Source organism: Equus caballus, chromosome 8 (genome assembly GCF_041296265.1).
Source record: "Equus caballus isolate H_3958 breed thoroughbred chromosome 8, TB-T2T, whole genome shotgun sequence".
NCBI lineage: Eukaryota > Metazoa > Chordata > Mammalia > Perissodactyla > Equidae > Equus > Equus caballus.
The window spans coordinates 45,649,910-45,674,037 of NC_091691.1; the positions used below are offsets into that span (position 1 = coordinate 45,649,910).

A 24,128-nucleotide genomic window follows, 5' to 3' on the forward strand; every position below is an offset into this window, starting at 1 on the left:
CATGGTATTTTAAGGAGATATAAGCTTTACCAACTATCAAAGAGAATATATTCTATTCTTATAAAGCAACAGATTCATATCTTTAAAATATATTTTATTAAATAATCTACTTGGAGAATAATTACAAAAGCTTTAAACAGTAATTCCAAGTAGTGAACGGCAATTTTCTTTTTTAAAAAAAAAGACCAAACAGTCCACATTATATTTTGCTGCTTTATACACAGGAATGATTTATTTTACAAACTAGTCAGTTGTAACATTAGCCTGTAAAATTAAAACACATTTCTTAATATCTCAAAGGCAAAGTGAACCTTTTAATGATATGCTTTCATATTAACCAATATGACAAACCATAAGAAACTTAACACCAAGATAACAGTTCAAAATAAAATTTACAGAACAGGCACTTTGAAGTCAGCTACTGTGTATATCACAGTTAACATTACTTTGTACGCATCTCATTTCATCAAAGGTTATCGGACCAATGCAGTAAATGTTCCTTTGATGGAGAAGCACAAACACATTTAGGTTCCAAACACTGTGTTCTGGTTGTAACACATGCAAGACAAACCCTAAATTAGAAAAATCTTCTGAAAGAAAATGAAGAAAAACAAAAAGCAGCCAGGAATGAAAGCATTTACAAGCACTTGAATAAGGCCTTTAAGTGTTAAATCAGTGTTTTAAACCCCTTCATTCTCAGGTAAGGGATTAAGAGGCCGAGAGAGAGATCGTCTGCGAGGGTGAGGATACTGGAGGTTGGCAGTGTCAGCATCGCAAGAGTGCTCTACCAGAGGAGGAGGAGGAGGAGGAAGGAGCTGGGCATAACTGGACCATCTCGATCCAGCCCGTGGGGAATCCAGAGGGGGAAAGAAATACCTGAAACAATGAAGACAGGAACAAAACACCAAAACAAAACAAAACAACAGAAAAAAAAAAAAAAAGAAAAAACAGAAGAAAAAGAGAAAAGTAGTAAATACAAAGAGAACCAAAGAGGAGAAACCACATGCTGGAAAAAAAAGCTTTAGTATATTCATGCCAAAACTAATAGAACATAATAGCAAAAATCAAGACCCTTACTCAAATCAAGCTTGCTTAAGCAAGTGTGGAAACTTGAAAGAAATACAATCTGTTAAACTTAAAATGTTAAAAAAATTATCAATATAAATGTTATAAAACAAGACATTAATTTTATAATTTAAAACATTTTCTAATCTCTCAGAAACATATTTGATGCTATCCTGTAAATTTACAAATCTAACAAGTTTTTTTCTTTATTTTAAGCAATGATTCATTTGTAGTAGCAGCAGGCACACAGTTTTTTAGTGTGTACATGATACTGAGAACCAATTCAAATATTTTCACACAGTATGGTCAGCTATTGCAACATACTTTCAAAGAAATACAATCCTTGAATATACTAAGCTGTTTTTCTGCAAAAACCTTAGAATAGTACAAAATTTTAATAAGTAAAAGGGCTCAAATAATATGTCCTATTGTTATTCTTCTGCCATTTTATAACTTACCCGTAACACTTATGCATTTTAGCAAACAAAGATTTACAGCTTTGTAATCAAGGTCAGAGTTCTAGAGGATATGAACTAAATGAAGCAGCCAACTAAATTAAGAAAATCCTGGGACATGGAATGTGGAGGTTAATGTGCATGCACAATTTTAGCAAAATTTTAACTGCTTCTCTTATGTATGTATCCAAATTTTTACTTGAAGGAAACTTTCAGCCATGGAATCACACCATAATAATACACAGCATATATTAGAAATGTTTATCTCTTAGTGAATATGAATTGAAAACTTACAAAGGTGTTTTCATTTTACTACCAAATTATAAATGAAGCAATACCAAAAGTTTACTTTAGCTACAAATTGTACAGTCAAATTACTTTCATTTTATTACTACTTCTCTCACTCCTTTACTAATATTTTTTAATATTACAAAGAAATGACAGTTGTACTGAATAATATCATGTATAAACCAATTCTACAAAAGGTAAACAAATTAGCACTCAAAACAATCTTTATGAAAAATAGTTAATCTTCAAATTAAAATTACAAAAATTCATCATTGTAGCTTCTTGTTTTAAAAAACAAATGAAATAAGCCTATACTCTCCAAATGGAATAAAGTGATAATTTCCCTCCTCCCAACTACTTGTAAGGATGGTAACAATCCCTTTAATTTTAAAACCCATGTTAGTTTCAGGAACTTTCAAAAAATTGTTTTGGTGACAATGTCTCAACAAAATTCCTCTCCATTTATATTTCAAAAGTTTCAAATAGTGTCAATAAACTGGCTAGTACAAAAAAAAATGATATACACTGTATTTTTAAAGGCCTTTTGGATTGCGTTTAGTAGTAAGCAGGCTGCTGGTGTATCTTGGGAGAGGTCAAACGGCGCTGGGGAAGGGGAAAAGGAGCTCGCTTTCCATTCCTGTGTGCATGCAACAAGCAGCAAAACAGCAAAGTTACTCCAGTTAGCTGGTACTCAGCTGTGCTTTCTGTTAAAGGACATAATACAAATGGAGAAGGGAAAATGCATCACAGATCTAACACACACGGTTATCGGAACAATAAGAATACAGATCAAAACTTCAAAGCTCTTTCCAAAAAAGAATATGTAGTACAGATAGCAACCAAAAACCAGATTTTTTTTTTTTTTAATTAACAGTAGTAGCTTTTGCTTCATGAAATCATCTTTATAATCGGATATCTTCTATAGTAGCCTGAAATTGTTGATGCAAATACTGAAAACCTCAAAATCAAATACCAGGACTTCTTTATAAAAATATTAACAATATAAAAATAGTTTAAGAAATTTTAAATACAATTTTCTTCTTTTACTTAAGATGACAACAGGATAACCACAGGACAGTTTGTTAAGGCTGTGCTTTGAAGTTTCCTGAATCATGCCGAATTATTCACAAAGGCATATTAAAATAATTTTATTTTACAAATTCACATATTTGAAATTTGAATATGAAAACAAGAGGATGACTCTTTAGATCACATCAAACATTCTTTATTAAGATAATCTAATATGTTAAAAATTCTAAAAATCACGAACTCAGAATTTACCATTTCCTCTTAAAATCTCCATTAAAGTTTTAAACACACACACTTAACTCACCTTCTTCTACAAAGCGTTAGTTAATGTATTTTATTTTACTTAAAATTTCAGTTTGACCTGACTCAAAGGCTACACTACCAGCACTAACAACACACTGATGCTCATCTAGGACTAACATCCTTAGCATTACATTATCCCATATTTCCTCTCCATCTCATTACTGCAGAAGCAAAGTAAAATAAAGTTATAAACATTTCTGATAGACCATAAATTTCAGAATATAATTTAGTTTGTTAAATGGCCTCACAACGTGCCTATAAATATTATAATCAAGTAAGCCAAACACAGAGCTAACAAAAGTGAATTTTTAAACTCGTCATAATTAAGTGTGAATTTCTTCAATCTTAAAATCCATAAACTAACACACCATTAGTTATGACTACCAGAATGATTTAAAAAGAAGACAATTTCTAGTTTTCCCACAAAACAGCCTACCTGCCAACAGAAGATCCATTTAATGAATTTTGAAGATTTGGGATATTTGAACCTAGGGAAGGATTTGAGTTTCCCTGCTGAGAACTCCCATTGACAGGGCTCCCATTACCTTTCAAAATACCAGTACACTTCCAATTGTCCATATAATTAGCTGAAAGGAAAATGGTCAAATACATTAACATGATTAATATCCATGCTCAAGGGCACAAATCTGTGTTCACGTCCTTAAACCAATTAAAGCAATGGGAGAGATCTATGGGCTACATTTCTCTCAGGATAAATGTTAAAGACATTTTTTAAATGAAATACATATATCTCAATTTTAACAATTTTTTTAAAGTTTTGAAAGAACTACTAATCTAAAAAACATAAAGCTTTCATCACCCACTTCCCTTCTTTAAAAGATAAATATTAACAGAGATAATTCTCTAAGCTACCATATTATCACATTTTGAAGTTAATATCAAAATAAATTCTTTGTCTTCATTACAATGAATTTCAATTACATGTATATGTAGGGTACTAGAGTTGCCTTCATGGTTATCCAAGTAAAAGTCATGTGGGTACCTAATGTCCTCAGAGATGGATGTAGGTAACAAAATCTCTGGGGTTTGAGTGGTTTATTCAACATGGCCTAAATCTTTAAATGCAAAATTGGTCACTGAAGACACTGAGCCCAGGAAACCCAAGTTAGGGGAGCCTACTGAGCTGGAGGTGGGTGGTCCTGACCAAAGCCCAGAGGTAGGAAAGGGCAGCAAAATTACAATGACAAAAGTAAGTTATAGGCTGGTTCTACCACAGCCTCAAACGGACCATGAGAGATTTGCTAACCTGCATTTTGGGAAACAATAGTGCTCTGGCTAAATAAACTAAACTATAATTTTGGATCCTAAGTATGGGACGCCATCCCCTAGAGTGGTGCACGGACCAAGGATACCTCTGCCCAGTGGACAAACATCCTGGAAAAGTAAAGACCACATACAGCAACCACAGTCAGTGTCGACTGACCAGAGTGAGCAGAGCTCAGCGTGGCATTTGCAACAAACTTTCAGAATCAACGGCCCCAAGATTCTTGGACTTTTGGGAGTTGTAGAGAAGTGGGGAAGATAATGGATTTTCTCTTACTAATGGCTGGTTGGCTAAAGCAGTTATTTAATAAGAGACGACTGTAGTCCTGTCTTGAGTCTGCAGAGCACTCACACAAGTTACACATATAGCAAACGCTGTATTTTTATTGGAAATACTGCATATTCTGTTAACAAATTAATTTTACTTTTAAAAGTGGCTCTGTTCCACATGGAAACTTAAAAAACAATTCAATTAGTCATTAACTGCTATGAGCTAAGTAAACTGATGATGGTGCAAAATAAAAATTAACGTGAGATATTAATTAAAAGTAACTGTAGAAAGATAATTTTTTTCAAAATATTTCAGAGTTTACACTTCTAAGTGAAAATTCTAAAGTGGCAACATAAAGCATCAATTCCTTCAGTGAAATCTTACCTTTCCACAGTCTTACACAGCCATCATCTCCTGAAGATGCTAACACTGTTCCTGTTATATTCCAACTCACTCGCCAGACCTGAGAGTTATGATTATCAAACTGAGCCACTATGTGGATTTCAAATTTTGTTGGCCCACCAGAGGAAGAAAGTTCTTTCCTGTTAATAAAAAAAATGTTAATAAAAAAATTTTCCTAAGGAATTCTGAGGAAAGTTTTAATAAATAAATATATTTACTTATTTTATAATTTATTTTACAATATTATTTTATAATAATGGACACATCTATGCCATCCTCAAACCCCCATTAGCTCATTGAGAGCTGGACCATGTCACTTTCATTTGACTCCCCAGGACCTGGCATGATCTTACTACATAAATGATATTCACTAACTGTTTCATAGAAGAAAGAAACAACAAAAGAGAACTTTATTCCCCAAAACATGGTAGAGGAATAAAAGAGATGATGATAATTAATTTTGAAAGGAAAACAGTAAGAAGAGAAGAATAGGAGGAGAGAAGAAGGAAAAAAGGAAAGAAAAAGAACTGAAACTCATAATTCAAAATTAAAGCTAAATTGGTTACTCAAGAATGTTCCTATGCTAACAATTTTCCCAAAGTAGACTGCCATCTCTTATTCATTCAAACATTTATGGAATACCAATTATATTCAGAGGATCCAACTGTTACTAGTATGAGTCTAACTAAAACACAATTAAGAAAATATACATCTCCTCTCCACTCATCCTCGATCCCCCAAAGTCATATATTTCTAGGTAAAATGTTCATTACAGTATCCACTCTTCAGATCACAGTTGCCTCTACTCTCTCCTCCATAAACGACAATAATCAAGAGTTAAGAGCACTTGCAAATTAGTAAGTGTTTCAAAAACTCACCTCACAGGCTTTAAAGTAAAAATTCTCACATCTTTAGTTGCTATAGCTAGAATATGGAAAGATCTTCCCAAGTTCGGAGCAAATGAAATATCATGGACAGGATCTGTGACTGTCATGAGGGTTTCAGCTTTTGCATATTTCCTAATGAAAAAACAAACAATTTACATTAAAAATTTCAGAAATAAAATTTTTTTAAAGCCACATGTCGAGGTACCTCAATTTTTTTCATATTGCTCACAATGAAATATAGTCATGTGTCACTAAATGACAGGGATACCTTCTGAGCAATGTGTCATTAGATGATATCACGGTTGTGTGAACAGGATCGAGTGTACCAAAGGGGAACAAAACCAGCCACCCCAAAATGTGTCTCTATAACATGAAGATTATTTTAGGCTGTTTTTTTTTTTTTTTTTTTTTGAGGAAGATTAGCCCTGAGCTAACTGCTGCCAATACTCCTCTTTTTGCTGAGGAAGACTGGCCCTTAGCTAACATCCATGCCCATCTTCCTCTACTTTATATGTGGGATGCCTACCACAGCATGGCGTGCCAAGAGATGCCATGTCCGCACCCGGGATCCGAACAGGCAAACCCCAGGCCGCCAGAGCAGAACGTGCACACTTAAGCGCTGTGCCACCAGGCCGGCCCCTAGGCTGCTTATTTTTAAGAAACAAAATATTTAGAAAGTTTTTCTTGTTATCTCCCCCTTAACTGCCTAAAAGAATTCAGACTAAAAAAAAACACCTGTCTCAGGAAGGGAACTATCACCTTAGCATAACATGAACTAGGTGGTAGAAAGGAAGGAACTTAGAAAAACCTGTTTGTTGGGCTCCCCTCTGTGTTCTCTTATTTCCATGTAGCCAAACACTTGTTTTCTAAATGTTTGCTCCTTTTCACCAACCTGTGAATTGCTTCCTTCCTTCTGAAGTCCTTGACTCTCCCCATCCCCAACATCTTCTTTTGCCTCTAGCTGAGGATGGTATTTAGGCGAGGGCTTCAGCAATTTTGGTGAGTTACTTGGTTTTCCTAGGTTTCTCCAATGTGTATATGTCATGAACCTTTTCTTCACTTTTCTCCTGTTAATCTGTCTCATGTCAATTTAACTATTAGCCTAGCCAGAAGAACCCTAAAGGGTAGAGGAAAATTTCTTCCTCCCCTACAGCTCTTACATAAACCTAGACGGATTGCCTACTACATACCTAGGCTATATGATACCCATCTTACGGGACAACCACCATATATGCAGTCCACTGTTGATTGAGACATCATTAGACAATGCATCACTGCAGAGTTTACCTCTGCGGTATGTAGTATGGCCAAGGCCTAACCCCTAGAACCTGTGAATGTGACCTAATTTGGAAAAATGGTCTTTGCAGATGTAATTAAGGGTCTCAGAATGAGATCATCTTGGATTTAGCCTAGGCCTTAGAAAAGACAGAAAAGGAGAAACAGAGACACAGAATGGGGCCATGTGAAGGCAGAGATTAGAGTTATGCTGCCACAAGCCAAGGAACTCCTTGAGCCACTAGAAGCTTGAGGAGACCAGGTAGGATTTCAGAAGCAGCACAGCCCTCGCAGCACCCTGATTTCAGATTTCTGGGCCCAGAACTGAGAGAGAATCAATTCCTGTTTTGTTAGGCCCCCAGTCTGTAGTAAGTTGTTACAGCAGCCTAGGAAACTGATAGAACCTCCTGGGTTTCTTCTTTTGATTTTTTAAGTTTGGCTTAAAACAGTTTCACAAAATTAACTAGAACGAGATCTTGACTTTAGCCATTAATATCTTTTTTAAGAAAAGGGTAACTGAATTTCCTAAGTATTTGAATGTAAATAAAAAAGTTAACCTGATAACAGGAGGAATTGAGTTTTTTTAGTGCTGATAAAAGAAGCTATGCCAAAGTCTATTTTATCCTTACAATTCTATTTCTGTATCTGCAAATGGAGACTAAGAAGATAATGAAGGAGACGACAAATCAGAGTTTTCTATTATGTTTTTCTATGTCTTCAACTAAGTATTAGGGACAGAACTGAAGCACATAACCCTGAGTACTAGAGAGGGGGTTAGAGCAATGTCCTTATCTCATCCTTCCACCACCCTTCCCGGAAATATTGGTGTTCCTAGCATTCTATATTTAGCATTCTTTACACCCCAACAATCTTTCAGAATTATCTCCAAGCTAGTGTGCCTCAAGGTTCTCTCCTTGACCTCTTCCATTCTATATGATCACTGTGAGCAATCTCATCCACACCTTTGCTTCTAACACTGTGGTCCTGACCCCTATATTTGACCTTAGTCTAGTCATTTTACTTTGTTAGTCTGTTTGTTCATGTGTAAAATTGTAATAATATAAAAGCTGCCTATCCTATTGATAAGGTGGTTGTTAGGATTCAAATTTTATAATATATGTGAAAGTGCCCTGTAACCAATATAAATGCACAGCACTTGTATTATCATTGTCAACGCCAGGTCTGCCTTAATACTTTATTCACCAATAAAAATAAAAATATCCAATATTGGTTAATTTGACAAATGCTTCCTGTGTATTAAATGGTGTTACTACTTACATTAGGTATTAAGAACTGGATGCTACATAGTCGTCTATCACATATCCTCCATGTAAACAAGTTTACTCTAAATAAGAACCTTCAACAACTCTTACCTCAAAGAACCAGACCAAGAGATCCAAAAATAGGTAAACTGAAAAGGTCTGATAATTTCATGTCAATCCCACACACACATGCAGACACTGTTACCTACTCAATGCCCCTTCCCCTTCATTCTAGATGCAGAAAATGCCTGACACTTGCTATCTGACTCCCTTGCAACTAACATATGGATGAGTGACCCAATTCTGGCTAGCAGGATCTGATGATAAACCTCCTAAGATGCTTCTACAAAAGCTTTTCTCTCTCTAATATAAAAAGTCACATGAAAGGAAATGCCCTTCTTTATATCTGCATGTGAAACCTGGAACTGCTCTTGTGATGCTAAGAGGGAGCTGTCACCAATACACTCAGAATGACAGCAGAAAATGGAAAATACTAAGGCCCTTGATGTGATCACCGAGCAACTTAACTAACACCAGAATTGATCCACCACCAAGTTTCTTGTTATATGAGATAATAGAAGGGATCTAGCCCTTAATCTAGATTTATTCTGCTGGCTAAGGGAGTCATAAGCAACCTCGAATTACCTTTATAACTGGATTCTTTTAAGTACTTATGTATTTCTATCTCCCCTGTATTTACTTTCAGAACCAACTACAAGTTCTTTATCCTTCTACTAAAATCTTATTTATGAAGTACTTTTTTATTTTCCAAGTTTTAGAAATGGTCCATCTGTTAAGTTTTAGATTTATGATTCCATATTCATTCTGCTCAGCTAAGGCTGAAATTAACAACATTAACTCTTCACGAAGCCTCTTTAAAATGTACTCTTAATGTGTTCCTAGCTTTTTTAGCTTAAAGGCTATGAAAACTTCACAAGGTTGTAGAGGAGGGTTCCTATCTTCTAGAATTGTGCTAGCCAATACAGCAGCCACTAGCCACATGTGCCTATTTCAATTTAAATGGATAAAAATTAACAAATTCAGCTCCTCAGCTGCAAGAGCCACATTTCAAGTTTCAATAGTCTCATGTGGCTTAATGGCCCCTGCATTAGAAGGCACAGATACAGACCATTTCCATCATCGCAGCAAGTCTACTGAACAGCACCGTTGTAGACAGAGCCTCTCTGACGCAAACATGAATCTAGGAAGGTAGAAGGCAGGTATAAGAACCCCTTAAAAACACAAGTAGCAACATTCTGAATTGCGGAGCCAACAGGAATGACACGAGTTCTCTTCTGCTTCTGGCCCTACCCAATATCTAACTACCACACCCAAGAATTTTGTCTAGCATGTGTGAAACCCACCTGATCACCTGATGGGTGTTCTTTTCTCCCATAAGACTCAAAGTACATCTCTGACACAGTGCTCATGGCCCTCACAGGTGTTGCAGATATCTCAACGTGACCAAAATTAAACTTTTCTTCACATGTTGCTACACTTTACCCAAATATGCCCTGTTTCCAGAGTTCCTTATCTCAAGAAATCACACATTATCCATTGAACTATTAAGCCATAACCTTGAAAATCATCCTGATAGCTCCCCTTTTTCTTCTTCACCTCCCACACCCAATCACCGGATCCTACTGATACCACTTCGTACATTATTCTCAAATTATCCACTTCTCTCCATCCCCACTGCCACTACTCTATTCCAAAGCCACTATGATCTCCTACCTGGACTATTATAACAGCATCCTAGCCCTGAATCCACTCATGTTCCCCTCCAAATACTTTCTACACCTATAGAAGAGTTAAACTACCTTCTGATCCTGTTCTTTCCTAACTTAAAAATCTTTCAATGACTTCACATTACCCTTAAGATAAAATACAAACACTGAACGCTAGGTCTTGCAGATATGAGTCGTGCATATTTCTCACTACACTCCCTTTTGCCTATTATCTTCCAACTACAGTAAAAATATATTGGCTCTCTCTTTTTCACGGGCCTCATTACTTATTACCACATGCGGTTTCCCACTTGGAATGCTTTTGCCTCTTTATTTGGCTAACTTCACTCATCCTATAGGTCCTCTTCTGGGTGACCCTTCCTGGCCCTTTAAACTAGATTAGGTCCCTCCAGGTATAAACTCTTAACTCCCTGATTCTCCCAGTTTATAAAATTCATCACCATTTTTTACCACTTTTTTGTTTACCCTGCAAGATGGTATATACTGGGAGATCAATTACCTTCTCCTCTGTATCGTTCAATTCTATATTATCAGAGCCTAGCACAGAACTTGGCATAGCATAAGAAATCAGTAAATATGTCATGAATAATGCATAATTCAGTTAATGAATAAAGCAATAACATTTTAAAAATTTAAATGTAATTTGAAACAATAATCAAAACCAAAGCAGTACTGACCTGGTGTTTTCATTATATTCGAAAATCTGAACCTTGGCCATTGCATTTGGACTACTGTCATCACTTCCTACGGCTATCATGGGGGAATGAGCACGAGAGCTAGAAATGAAGAGTGAAAACTATTTTACATAGTGATAAAATTAATACATGTAATTCAGAGAATTAAAAAATACTGTCACCAAGCAGATCTACAATCCACAAGTCAGATGTCACTACTGTGACAACTTGATCCCTGCCATACATCCGTCACAGCCACACCTTGTGAAGGTGTGCCCTGGAGAATGCTCAGCGTGAGGATGGAGGATACCATCATTTTGCATTGTTTTTACCACATTTTCTTATAGCTGAGATAGAAGGTAGCTCTTTTCCCAAAAGAAAAGTTTTCAAGCATTCAACAGACTAAAAAAAGACACCTAAGGGGTCATAGAATTTTTCCTCCTGAAAGATTTAGTCACTAACTATGGAATGAAAAGTTAACACTATGGTGACCAAATTCATGACAAAAAGATTTTAAGTGCTTTGTACAAAAAAGGAAGAAACCGTGATGGAAGGAGGAAAATTAGAAAACGACCACCCTTCAGGAAGGCATGCTCCCCACATGTCATTCTCCTTTCTAGACTCACGTGTGGTCAACTTCATCTTGAAAAAGCAAAAGATAAGTAATAAGAGAATGAACTCTACTGAAGTGAACTCTAGGTTAAATGACTTTTATCTTTCTGTACCTAATTACCTAGATACTGATTTCCTTTGCCTCCCTCATCCAGATTAAGTAATATCTCTATGAACATGACATAGAGCCTTATTTAACCTCTGACCTTGATGTCGTGATGTGTCAACCCTTGAAGCTAAAAACAAAATGTGATAGTTAAAAAAAAAGATTTACTTCTTTATTACTAAAGCTTTATTAGCAAAGCTTCTAATAATGAAATCAAATCACCTAGTATAACAAAAATACTAGGTAAACTGCAAAGTGCTACAGTAATAAAATAAAATTATCAGTTATTTACAATTGTTAGCCAAAGAGATGTAAATTCAACAGTAGTTTCTATATCTCATAAACTTTTTTTCCTTGTTCTATAAAGTTTTCTCCTAAACAAAGAGGACCCAAAGTACATTTACAGTAACATATTCTAAAATAACTAAAAACATAAATCTTGTAAAAAAACATTTTTAAATCAAATTATAAAACATCCAGATAACAACCGATGAGAAAATTACCTCATGTGTACATTCAAAAATAAGACGTTCACATTTAAACTTTTTTCTAAATATGACTCACAACTAAACAGTGAGAAAAACCATCCAGCTTTCTGACCAAATACAAACCGATTACCTGCATCTCTTTTCTCTTTCCCACACCTCCAAAGACTCCATGGAAATGCTGAAAGAATAATACCATAACATTGCTACAAATAAGAAACCAAGAAATTTGAAGGAATTCCAGGAACACAGGAAACAGAAAGGGATCCGACTGACAGAGAAAATGCAAAAGGAAAAAGAGCCCATATCACTATCAGTCTGCAGGAAATTCCAGAAGCTCCAACCTCCAATCAATAAATGCAAAGTACAGGGATGAGCCATGGGGCGATCATGAAGTGATTCACTTAAAGAACCGCAATCAGAAGACTCCATGGCTGGCAACCGACACAGCTTGAGGCTAAAGTAAGCCTGAGGAAGGATCCTGGTGAGATGATTAGAGCTTGAAAGAGGAGAGGTAAGAACTTGAAATAAAGTAGTACTCCAAAACCGGCAAGGAGAGGAATGAGGAGGAAGGAAATACACTGAAGTGCTCTATCCCCAAAGTCAAGTCCTGCTTACTTTGGCAGTTTGGGGGTACTCCAGCCTGCCAGCTCGCTCTTGGTCTACATGCCCTACAAGGAAGTCCTGCCAACCCATTCCACCTTAGAGGAAATTCAGCCAGCCCCTAGGTAAGAGAGTGAGCTGTTCAGAAAACAGAGCACCTAACGGGAGAAAAACACCAGTATCAGTTTTCTCTACTAGCCCTAATAATCTCTTGTTCATAAATACAAACAGATAAACACTAACATACACTTAAGGAAAACAAGGAGCATGAAAGGTAAAGATCAAGGTATACAAACAGATGTTTGAGAAAATAGCACAACAAATTCTCATCATATGCAGATTCTATATTTGTAAACAGACCTACTTGCTAAAATTTATTTGTAACCCCAAAAATCCAGTGTTTGGGGCTTTCAGTCATTCATGGACATGCCGGCAGTGGCTCTGCAAAAAATGTGAGTTACCTGACATACTTGTTCCTGACACTGAGGTCGAGTAAGCTGAGGCTCTGCCTTCTTATTTCAGCTCTCATCAGAAAACAAGTGTCTGTTTTGCACTCTACTTACCACCATGTTTTTTTGCATTTTTGGGCTTTGTGTTGGTGATTTCGCAGTTTAAAATGGCCCCCAAGCATAGTGCTGAAGTGCTATCTAGTGTTTCTAAGCACAAGGCTGTGATGTGCCTTATGGAGAAAATACTTCTATTAAATAAAAGCTTATTAAGGCAAGTGTTTTAATGCTGTTGGCTGAGGTCAGGGTTAATGAGTCAGCAATACTAAATAAGGTGTCTTTAAACAGCAACATACGTAAAACAAGGTTAAGTATTGATCAGTTGACAAAAATGTGATCAAAGCCTCATGGTAACCTAATCCTATATTTCCCCAAGGAGCAATGGTTCAGTACTAGCTAATTCGGTGTTTGTGGCAACTTCATCGAACATAACTACTGCAAATAAGGAGACCTGACTGTAATTCAGGAAAGATTCACAAATTTTAAAATATTTTAATTAGGATCCTCAGAGAAACACTGTATGTAAGAAAAACTGACTGGTATAAAAAAGGAATAATCAAAGAAAAAGAAAGACTTCTCAACAATTAAAAATGACTGCCACTCCCTGTCCCCACCCCAAATTAATGGATGGGATACAATGTACACCTGGAGAACAAGTTGGATATCTAGAAGACAGAGTACTAAATCTCCAATTTTAAAGAAATGGAGAGTAAATCCAGGAATAATCAAGTATGAGTTCTGGAAAGACATAACAGATGGAATAGATGAGAATAAATTATCAAATTATCAAGATATTCCAACCAAGAACCTTCATCTTGAAAGGGACCAGTAACATCAAGCAGGATGAATCAAAAAAAGACCAACAACACCTAACAGTATAGGTCTAGATTTAGTTCAAAATAATCCATTTTGGTGGAGCCGGCCTGGTAGTGCAGTGGTTAAGTGCACACATTCCGCTTTGGCGGCCTGGGGTTCGCCAGTTCAGATTCTGGGTGCGGACATGGCACCGCTTGGCAGGCCATGCCCTGGCAGGCATCCCACATATAAAGTAGAGGTGGGCATGGATGTTAGCTCAGGGTCAGTCTTCCTCAGCAAAAAGAGGAGGATTGGCAGCAGATGTTAGCTCAGGGCTAATCTTCCTCAAAAGAAAGAAAAAAATCCATTTTAGGGGATTGTGAGGCATAGAGATGAAATAAGAGAACTCTGAGTTATTGTAGCTGGGTGATGAATATGTGAGGGTTAGTCTATTGTAGTTTTATTATTACTTTTGGCTTATTTGAAACATTCCCTAATAAAAAAATGTTTTAAAAGAAAAAATACCTAGAAACATCCTGGCTAAATTTTATAATTCTACTACCTCAAACCATACAAAGCAATTCCAGGAGGTTTAATGATCTAAATGTGAACGGCAAAACCAAAAACCTTTCAGAATACACTAGACAACCTCAAGGTGGGGAAGAAGTTCTCAAATAAAACCAGAAAAGCACTCTAACAGTAAAGTAAAGACTGATAAATCTGGCTACATTAAAATTCAGAACTTTCTGCTGACTATCAAAAGTCATCATAGTGTTAAAATGACAAACCACAATAACTAGGAGAATATACTTGCAACAGAGCTCAAAGTAGTAAGACAAAATTCTGAAAACTTCCAGAAAGAACAGGCTACCTACAAAAGAACCAGCATCAGACTGACCTCAAACTTCTCATTAACAACACCTAAAGTTAAAAAAGTTCAAGAATATCTTTGAAATTCTTACACTTGGAACTTAAAACTCTAAAACTAGCCAAACTACAACTAAGCATGGGGTAAAATTAAGACATTTTCAGGTATGCTAGAATTTTGCCATCCATCTCATACAGAAAAAAAATTACTTTAAGAGGTGCGCCACCAAAATGAACAAAAAAAAAATCTAAAGACAACACGTGATAAGAAAATTGTGACAGTCAAGATAATCCATAAGTAGAGGAATCAAGAAAGAAAAGGGAGAGTCCTTCAGAAGGTAACACCAGCTTTCTGCCTGAACAACGGTTTTCAGGAAACAGAAATTTTCATCTGCATCTACAATGAATATTTAATCTAATAGTGTAAATTTGGTTGCTACTTAATTTTTAGAAGCAACTTGTAGTCAAAAGATAAAATACATATATATGTATTAAATGTTATCAGAATGTAAATATAAATATTGTAAACCTTGCCAATATATAAGCAATATAGCAAAATATTCGGAAATGGAACAGTGAATGTGACGTAGAAGCAAAAGTTAATTTCCTCTTTTTTAAGAGAGGTGAGGCAAAATATAGTCTAAAAATTGACAAATCAATAAGTAGAGACATAAATATATGATAATTATCAACATAACTGAAACAACTATCGACCTTATCACAAATAAGTTATCTATCTAGTTACACCGTGGGAAGCGGAAAGCTTGGTAAATGTACCAAATTCATCTTTCATATAGCGAGTACAGATACTGTTTAAAGATAACAGAGCAAGCACCAGAGGTATAAGTAAATCATTTAAAAATGTGATGGCCACTACCAGAACTAAAATCTAAAAACAGAACTGTTAACAACATTTGTTTTTAGCGGGTAGGGGAACTTTTACCTTTCATTTTGTACTCTTTCAGATTGGAATTTTTTTCTTTGCCAAGTGATTCATTATTCTTATAATTTTTTAAAATAGTTTAATAAAAGGCAACTATGGTATAGCCACAGAATCACACTCTACAGAGCAGGTAAAGGAATGAGGCAAAACTAGATATACTAACACATGACAAAATGCCCACAACGTATCTGTAAGTGAAAAAGGCAAACTGCAAGGAAGAAAAATGTATGTCTATACACGGTGTGTGCTGTCTGTCTACTTGTACATGACAGTAGATATCTGGGTGTATTTACATAGACCTGTGTTTATAAATACATTAAATAATTATTTGTATAGGCATGGAAAAAGCCAAGAAGGTGCACACCAAAACAGTTACAATGGTTGGCTTCTTCTGTGGAGTAGAAACAGGAGGATAAGAGGGGCCAGTCTGGTGGTATAGTGGTTAAGTTCAGGGCACTCTGATTCAGTGGTCCAGGGTTCACGGGTTCAGATCCAGGGTGCAGACCTACACTGCTTGTCAAGCCACACTGTGGTGGTGACCCACATACAAAATAGAGGAGGATTAGCACAGATGGTAGTTCAGGGTCAGTCTTTCTCAAGCAAAAAGAGGAGGACTGGCAAGAAATGTTAGCTCAGGGCCAATCTTCCTCACCAAAAAAAATAAATAAATAAATACGGGGACAAAAGATACGACTAGGTGATGAAGGAAGAATTTTTATTCTACATAATATATATATTTTTAAAATAACTAACATGGGGGCCAGCCCCGTGGCCGAGTGGTTAAGTTCTTGTGCTCCGCTGCAGGCGGCCCAGTGTTTCGTCAGTTTGAATCCTGGGTGTGGACATGGCACCACTCATCGAGTCATGCTGAGGCAGCGTCCCATATGCCACAGCTAGAAGGACCCACAACTAAGAATATGCAACTATGTACTGGGGGGCTTTGAGGAGAAAAAGGAAAAAATAAAATCTTAAAAAAATAAATAAATAAAAATAAAAAATAAAATAAAATAACTAACATGACCACTGAAGAAAAGCATTTTTAAGAAAATAAACCATCATGGGCTGGCCCTGTGGCCGAGTGGTTAAGTTCGCGCACTCCACTGCAGGCAGCCCAGTGTCTTGTTGGTTGGAATCCTGGGCACAGACACGGCCCTGCTCATCAAACCACGCTGAGGCAGCGTCCCACATGCCGCAACTAGAAGGACCCACAACAAAGAATATACAACTATGTACTAGGGGGGGCTTTGGGGAGAAAAAGGAAAAAAATAAAATCTTTAAAAAAAAAAAAGAAAGAAAAGAAACCATTAAAGCTTAGTTTAAAAATTACTAATTTGTTTTACTATGATTACATTATCAAAGGTTTGAGGTGTAAGCTTACCTTGAAGGGTTCCAAGAAATACAACTACAGCTTAGCTTACATGAGATCTCGTGCTGCAGAGACCACTGGCTGAGATTCATGACATCTGGTGCCTCATATATTCTTACTATACCATCTGCTGAACAGGTTGCTAACATAAGACCCATATGCTTGGGAGCAAATTTCACATCGGTAACAGATGTTCTGCTATCCACTAGAGTTGTCCTCTTAACCTGAAAAAAAAATTAACAATTTAAATTATATACAAAAAGAAAGGATGGTAAAGTAGAAAGAATACAGGCTCTCAAAACCACATAGAACTCCTCTGCTGTTTACTAGGTACACAACCTTGAACAAGAAAGCACTTGGCAAAATACCACAAACACAGCTGGCAAACAGTGACAAATTAGTGACCTGTAACTAATTACTCCCTTCAAGGCAGAAGAAATTTGGCCTTAGGCTATCTAACTTTATTAAATTAAAGCAGACTGGTCACTAAACCAAAAATGTTAGAATTGAATTAAATGAATTAAGATTCTTTAAGTAAAATGGAAGGCACGCAACTTCTTCCGTCAAGCATAAATGTCAGTTAACCCAGGAACCCAAGGCTGCCGAGGTGGAGCCCATGAATTTAACCACTACACCACTGGCCAGCCCTGCCTATCCACTTTTAAGAGCAGGCATTTAGGGGCCAGCCTCGGTGGCCTAGTAGGTAAGTTTGGCACATTCTGCTTCAATGGTGTGGGTTCAATCCCAGGTGCAGACCTACACAACTTGTCCATCAGTAGCGATGCTGTGACGGCAGTTCACATACAAAACAGAGGAAGACTGGAAGGGGATGTTAGCTCGAGCAAATCTTCCTTGGTCAAAAAAAAAGAAAAAAAAGGAGTAGCCATTTAGTAGAGGCCAAGAGAATGGTATGAAGCTGGCGCTGTGATAATCAGAGAATTCCAACATAGCATTTACAAACTATTTTTTGGCACCTAGATAAGATGATTTTTGATGGAAAAACATCCATAGAATTTAGAAATCAATGGTTTAGTACCTAATGGTTACCAAAATATTTCTTAACAGTCTCAATATTAAAAGAATATCCCATAAACTTCAAAGATAGCATCTTTGCAAACTTCTGTCTTCAAACACAAACGAATAGTTAATACCAACACAAATGCTGAAATATTGAATGTATTGAGAGTTGATTTAACTAAATACAAATAAATATATCTTTAAGTTCAAACAAAAATCCTTTACATGCTACCACTCCTAAACTCAACCTACAGTATACTAACTGATCCATCTCAGACTGACTGCTAGAAAAATCCCTTCTATTCTATAAATTTCCTTTCTCTCCCACCCTTAAGCAGTTGTTTGCCTTAGGGAGGCCCTAGTGCAAAGGCAATAAAACCAACACTTTCCATCACTAAAAACAGAATTGTAAAACAATATGAATAGCATGCAAGCTACAAACCTACAGTAATTAAAACAGTATGGTATTGGCCTAAGGAGAGACATACAGACCAGTGGAATACAACAGAGTCCAGAAATAAACCCTCCATATGTGGTCAATTGATTTTTCAATGAGGGTGCCAAGACCACTCAATGGGGAAAGGACAGTCTGTTCAAAAAAAGGTGCCGTGGGTGCCAGCCCCGTGGCCGAGTGGTTAAGTTCACGCACTCCACTTTGGCGGCCCAGGGTTTCGCCAGTTCGGATCCTGGGTGCGGACATGGCACCACTTAGGCCACATTGAGGTGGCGTCCCACATATCACAACTAGAAGGACCCACAACTGAAAAAATATACAACTATGTACTTGGGGGATTTGGGGAGAAAAAGCAGGGGGAAAAAAAAAAAGATTGGCAGCAGTTGTTAGCTCAGGTGCCAATCCTAAAAGAAAATTTAAATTAAATTAAAAAAAAAAAGGTGCCGAGAAAACTAGATATCAACATGCAAAAAAATGAAATTGGACCCTTACTTCACAACATATACAGAAATTAACTCAAAATGAATCAAAGACCTAAATGTAAGAGCTAAAATTGCAATACTCTTAAAAGAAAACTTTGGGGAAAGTCTTCAGGACATTGGATTTGGCAATGATTTCTTGAATATGACACCAAAAACACAGGAAACCAAAGAAAAAACAGATAAACTAGACTCCATGAAAATTTTAAAATTTTGTTCATCAAAGGACACTATCAAGAGAGTGAAAAAGTGGGGGCCAGCCCAGGAGTGCAGCGGTTAAGTTCACATGTTCCACTTTGGCAGCCTGGGGTTCACCAGTTCGCATCTCAGGTGCAGACCTACACACGGCTTGTCAAGCCATGCTGTGGCAGGCATCCACATATAAAGTAGGGGAAGACGGGCACAGATGTTAGCTCAGGGCCAGTCTTCCACAGCAAAGAGGGAAGGACTGGTGGCAGATGTTAGCTCAGGGCTAATCTTCCTAAAAAAAAAAATTAAGAAGAGAATGGAAAGGTTAACTCGCAGAAGGGGTGAGAAGTATTTGCAAATCATATATCTGATAAGGGGTTAATATCCAGAAGACATAAAGAACTCCTACAACTAAACAACAAAAAACCAAAGAACTGGAAAAAAGGGCAAAGGACTTGAACAGACATTTCCCTAAAGCAAATATACAAATGACCAATTAGCACATAAAAAGATGTTCGATGTCATAAATCATTAGGGAAATGCAAATCAAAACCACAAGGACACATCACTTCACACCCACTAGGATAGCTATATTTGAAAAACAGAAAATAACCAACTGGCCAGGATGTAGAGAAACTGGAGCTCTCATGCATTGCTGGTGGGAATATAAAATAGTGCAGCCACTGTGGAAAACAGTTTAGCAGTTCCTCAAAAAGTTCAACACAGAGGGGCCGGCCCCGTGGCCGAGTGGTTGAGTTCCCACGCCCTGCTTCAGCGGCCCAGGGTTTTGCCGGTTCAGATCCTGGGCGTGGACATGGCACCGCTCATCAAGCCATGCTGAGGCAGCATCCCGCATGCCACAACTAGAAGGACCCACAACTAAAGATACACAACTATGTACCAGGGGGCTTTGAGGAGAAAAAGGAAAAATAAAATCTTTAAAAAAAAAAAAAAGTTAAATACAGAACTACCACACGAGCCAGCAATTCCACTCCTAGGTATATACGCAAAATAACTGAACACAAGGTATCTAATACACCAATACTCACAGCAGCATTATTTACAATAGTTAAAAGGTGGAAACAACCCAACTGTCCTCCATAGATGAATGGATAAACAAAACATGCATATATATACAACGGCGTGTTATTGAGCCATAAAAGGAATGAAGTTGATATAGGCTACAACATGGATAGACCTTGAAAACATTCTGTTTAGTGAAATAAGCCCGACACAGGACAACTACCGCATGATTCCATTTACATGAGGTATATAGAGTAGTCAAATTCACAGAAACAGAAAGTAGAATAGAGGTTACCAGGGGCTGGGGGAGGGGGAAGGAGGAAGCACTATTTAATGGTACAGAGTTTATGTTGTGGATGATGAAAAGTTTTGGGTTAGATATTGGCAACGTGTACACATCATTGTCAATGTAATTAATCCCAGTGAATTGTACACTTACAAATGGTTAAAATGATAAATGTTATGTCATGTATATTCTACCACAATAAAAACAATGCAGCAGAAGAAAACAGTATTGATAACATGCAAGCATTAGTGCGAGGGGAGGTGGGGAGGACTGGTAGGAATGGAGAAAAAAATACTGAATTCACGTTCTTGTAAATGGCATGGAATAAATCCAGTAGGATAAACAACAAACCTGCAATAGAGGCTGCCTGTAGGGAGAGAACTGTGTGGCCAGAGAAGAGGAGGAAGTTCTCACTGTATACATTCTTTTATACTTGTTTAATTTTATACTTTGTGCCTAATTATCTATTATGAAAAATAAAGAGGAAAAAAGAAAACATTGGAATGGGTCTTAAAGGTAATCTAGATTAATTCTCTTTAGAGATGAGGAATTTGACCAGCATACACATGTTTTTGCCTAAATTCAAACATCCAATCAGCAGAGAGCTAGAGTTGAAGTATAGGCAGATAAAGAAGAGTATATTTAGTAAAAAGGCAAAAGTAACCAGAAAAGACAAAAAACAATTTTTAAAGGATTTTAGAGGGTACTCTGTGACAAAGCAAATACTCTGGATTCATCATGAAAGTTATAATTAATGGCATGGGTGCTCCTGGACACCAATTCAGGCCCAAAACAAAACTGAATAAACAAGTAGGAGAAAAATGTGGAAGAAAGAAAAATGGAACTGGTAAATATAGACAGGAGTGGTAACATCTCACCAAGCACCTGAAGCATTTTTGGAGAGACTAATGCTCCTTGGGTGTTCATGTCCCCCACCCTCCAAAACTAATAAATGTCGCACCCAGTGACTCTGTCCTCGCAGTTTATCATTTGATTCTCCTACTATTTCTTCCCACACAGCAGCTGTTCGGTCAAAAGAACAGGAAGCCAAAACTTGTCCAAATTCAGGGTGGGCCCATGTCACACGCCACACAGATCCACTATGTGTCTGAGGAATTTAAAAAAAAAAAGAAAGAAAATTGAGTTTACTCATATTTCACACACATAAGGTTTTATTTCAAGAAACAGAAGACAAATATTTTTACTTTAATAAAAGGAGAAAGCTATTCAATTTAACATTTAAATAAAAAGTTAAATTTTAGAACTTTTTGACCTTTACAAAATATTCTATAATTAGGATTGTGGCCCTTCTGGAGTCAAGTTCTTCTAACATTTTACTAATAAAGAAGAATCCAACTGGATAAAGCTGACCTCTTTCGGTGCTAATAGTTAGAGACTTGCTTCAGAGTTTAGCCTAACCAAGACTTTAAACAGAGATTCTACCAGTCCCTCACTTTTTTTACTTGCAAATTCTCTCCACAGAAACATCCACCTAATAAAATAAATAATATTCATCAAGATTATTTGTTTCAAAAGCCTAACAGTGCTACAAAGAAACTATCACAACAAAATGCTTAAATGATTCTAGTTGATGTATGGCTAGACAATGGACTATTCTAGGAAAAAGAGATAATGAGTAAGCAAACACAGAGAAGCCCAAGTTCTTATATTCTGAGAAAACAATTTAAAGCTCAGTAGCATTATCTTTATATATGAAAAATGTCAAATTACTATTCTTCAACTCTTCATGTTAGAAAAAAAGAAGGAAAAGCCTTAAAGCATTTCACATACACAGAATTTCACTTGTGCTTTCCAATAAAAATATTGTATGACAACAAGTATCAGTCCACTGATTACGTTTACAAAATTTGTTTCATGCTTCTGTATATCTAACATGTTTACACTCCAACAATCTCAGAACACTTTCATAAGCTAATAATTTCTACACAGTAACAATGTCATCATCCAAAGGTAACTTTGCACCCTTATTTTTTATCCTCTGTTTTGTCCAGTCTTTCTTGTTTCATCTTTAATTCTTATTTAGATAAGCTATTAGGTAAAAAAGTGCACTAGGGTAGTGAGATTTTGTTAAATGTTAGAGTCCCAGTAAAGCACAATCTAACTAAAGAATAAAGATTGCACAAAGCTGTTTATCACAATAAAAAAGAAACAACCAAACTATCCATCAGTTAAGCAAAACAGGTTAAACATACTGCTACCAAAGTATTTATAAAAATGCTGTTAAACTAAAAAGCAAGAAATATGGGTTTCCTTCTAGAGCGATAGTTTTGGAACCAGATAGAGGTAGCAGTGGTACAACACTGTGAATGCAGTAAACGCCACTGAATTGTTTCCTTTAAAATGATTAATTTTATGTTGCGTGACTCTCACCTCAATTAAATGGGGGGAGAGAAGAGGGCAAAAGATTTGGATAGACACTTCAGTAAAGAAGATATATGAACGGCAAATAAGCACATGAAAACATAACCAACATCATTAGGGATTAAGAGCATAAAAATCAAACCCCAATGAAATACCACTTCACACCCACTAAGATGGCTATAATCAAAAAAGATAATCAAGTACAGGAGAGGAGGTAGAGAAACTGGAACCCTCATATATTGCTGATGGGAACATAAAACGGTACAGGCAATTTGGAAAAGAGTTTCACAGTTTCTTAGAAAGATAAAACACACACAATCCAGCAATTCCACTCCTAGATATCTACCTAAGAGAAATGAAAATGTACATCCACAAAAAAGACTTGCATGGCATGTTCATAACAGCATTATTCATAATCACCAAAAACTGGAAACAATTCAAATGTCCATTAACTGGTGAATGAATAAGCAAAATGTGTATTTTATACAATGGAATACTATTCAGCATTACAAAGGATCAAACTACTGACACACGCCACAACAGGGACAAACCTCAAAAACATACCAAGAGAAAGCAGTCAGACACAAAGAACTACATATGGTAGAATTCCATTTATATGAAATGTCTGGAAAAGGTAAAACTATAGAGACGGAAAACAGTTCAGTAGTTGCCCGGGGCTTGGGAGGGGAATGCGGATTGACTCCAAATGGGCACAAGGGAAATTCCAGGGTTGACAGAACTGCTCCAAAACTAGACTGTAGTGATGGTTGCACAACCGGATAAATTTACTAAAACTCATTTTAAATTGATGACTCTTAAGGTATATAAAATTCTACCTGAGTAAAGCTGTTTAAAAAAAATAAGAAATAGGGGCCACTCTGATGACATAGCAGTTAAGTTTGCATGCTCCACTTCGGCAACACGGGGTTCACAGGTTTGGATCCCAGGCGTGGACCTACACACCACTCATTAAGCCATGCCATAGCAGTGTCCCACATACAAAGTGGAGGACTGGCACAGACGTTAGCTCAGCAACAATCGTCCTCCAACAAAAAGAGGAAGATTGGCAACA

General features: G+C 36.7%; 1 protein-coding gene across 2 annotated transcripts in view; it reads right to left on the reverse strand.

Moving 5' to 3' along the window:
* Positions 1 to 77: 77 nt before the first annotated feature.
* The window catches only part of SEH1L (SEH1 like nucleoporin), a 28,798-nt gene continuing 4,747 nt past the window's right edge, over positions 78 to 24,128 (reverse strand). The window contains exons 3-9 of one of the 2 annotated variants that reach the window (XM_023647482.2): positions 21,636 to 21,782; positions 17,239 to 17,450; positions 10,947 to 11,045; positions 5,976 to 6,116; positions 5,080 to 5,237; positions 3,577 to 3,727; positions 78 to 2,512 (exon numbers count right to left, since the gene is read on the reverse strand). In XM_023647482.2, coding sequence (XP_023503250.1) covers positions 2,500 to 2,512; positions 3,577 to 3,727; positions 5,080 to 5,237; positions 5,976 to 6,116; positions 10,947 to 11,045; positions 17,239 to 17,450; positions 21,636 to 21,782 — 921 coding nt within the window. In that variant the 3' untranslated portion in view covers positions 78 to 2,499. The remainder of the gene's footprint in view (positions 2,513 to 3,576; positions 3,728 to 5,079; positions 5,238 to 5,975; positions 6,117 to 10,946; positions 11,046 to 17,238; positions 17,451 to 21,635; positions 21,783 to 24,128) is intronic. The other variant, XM_023647481.2, reaches the window with a different exon arrangement.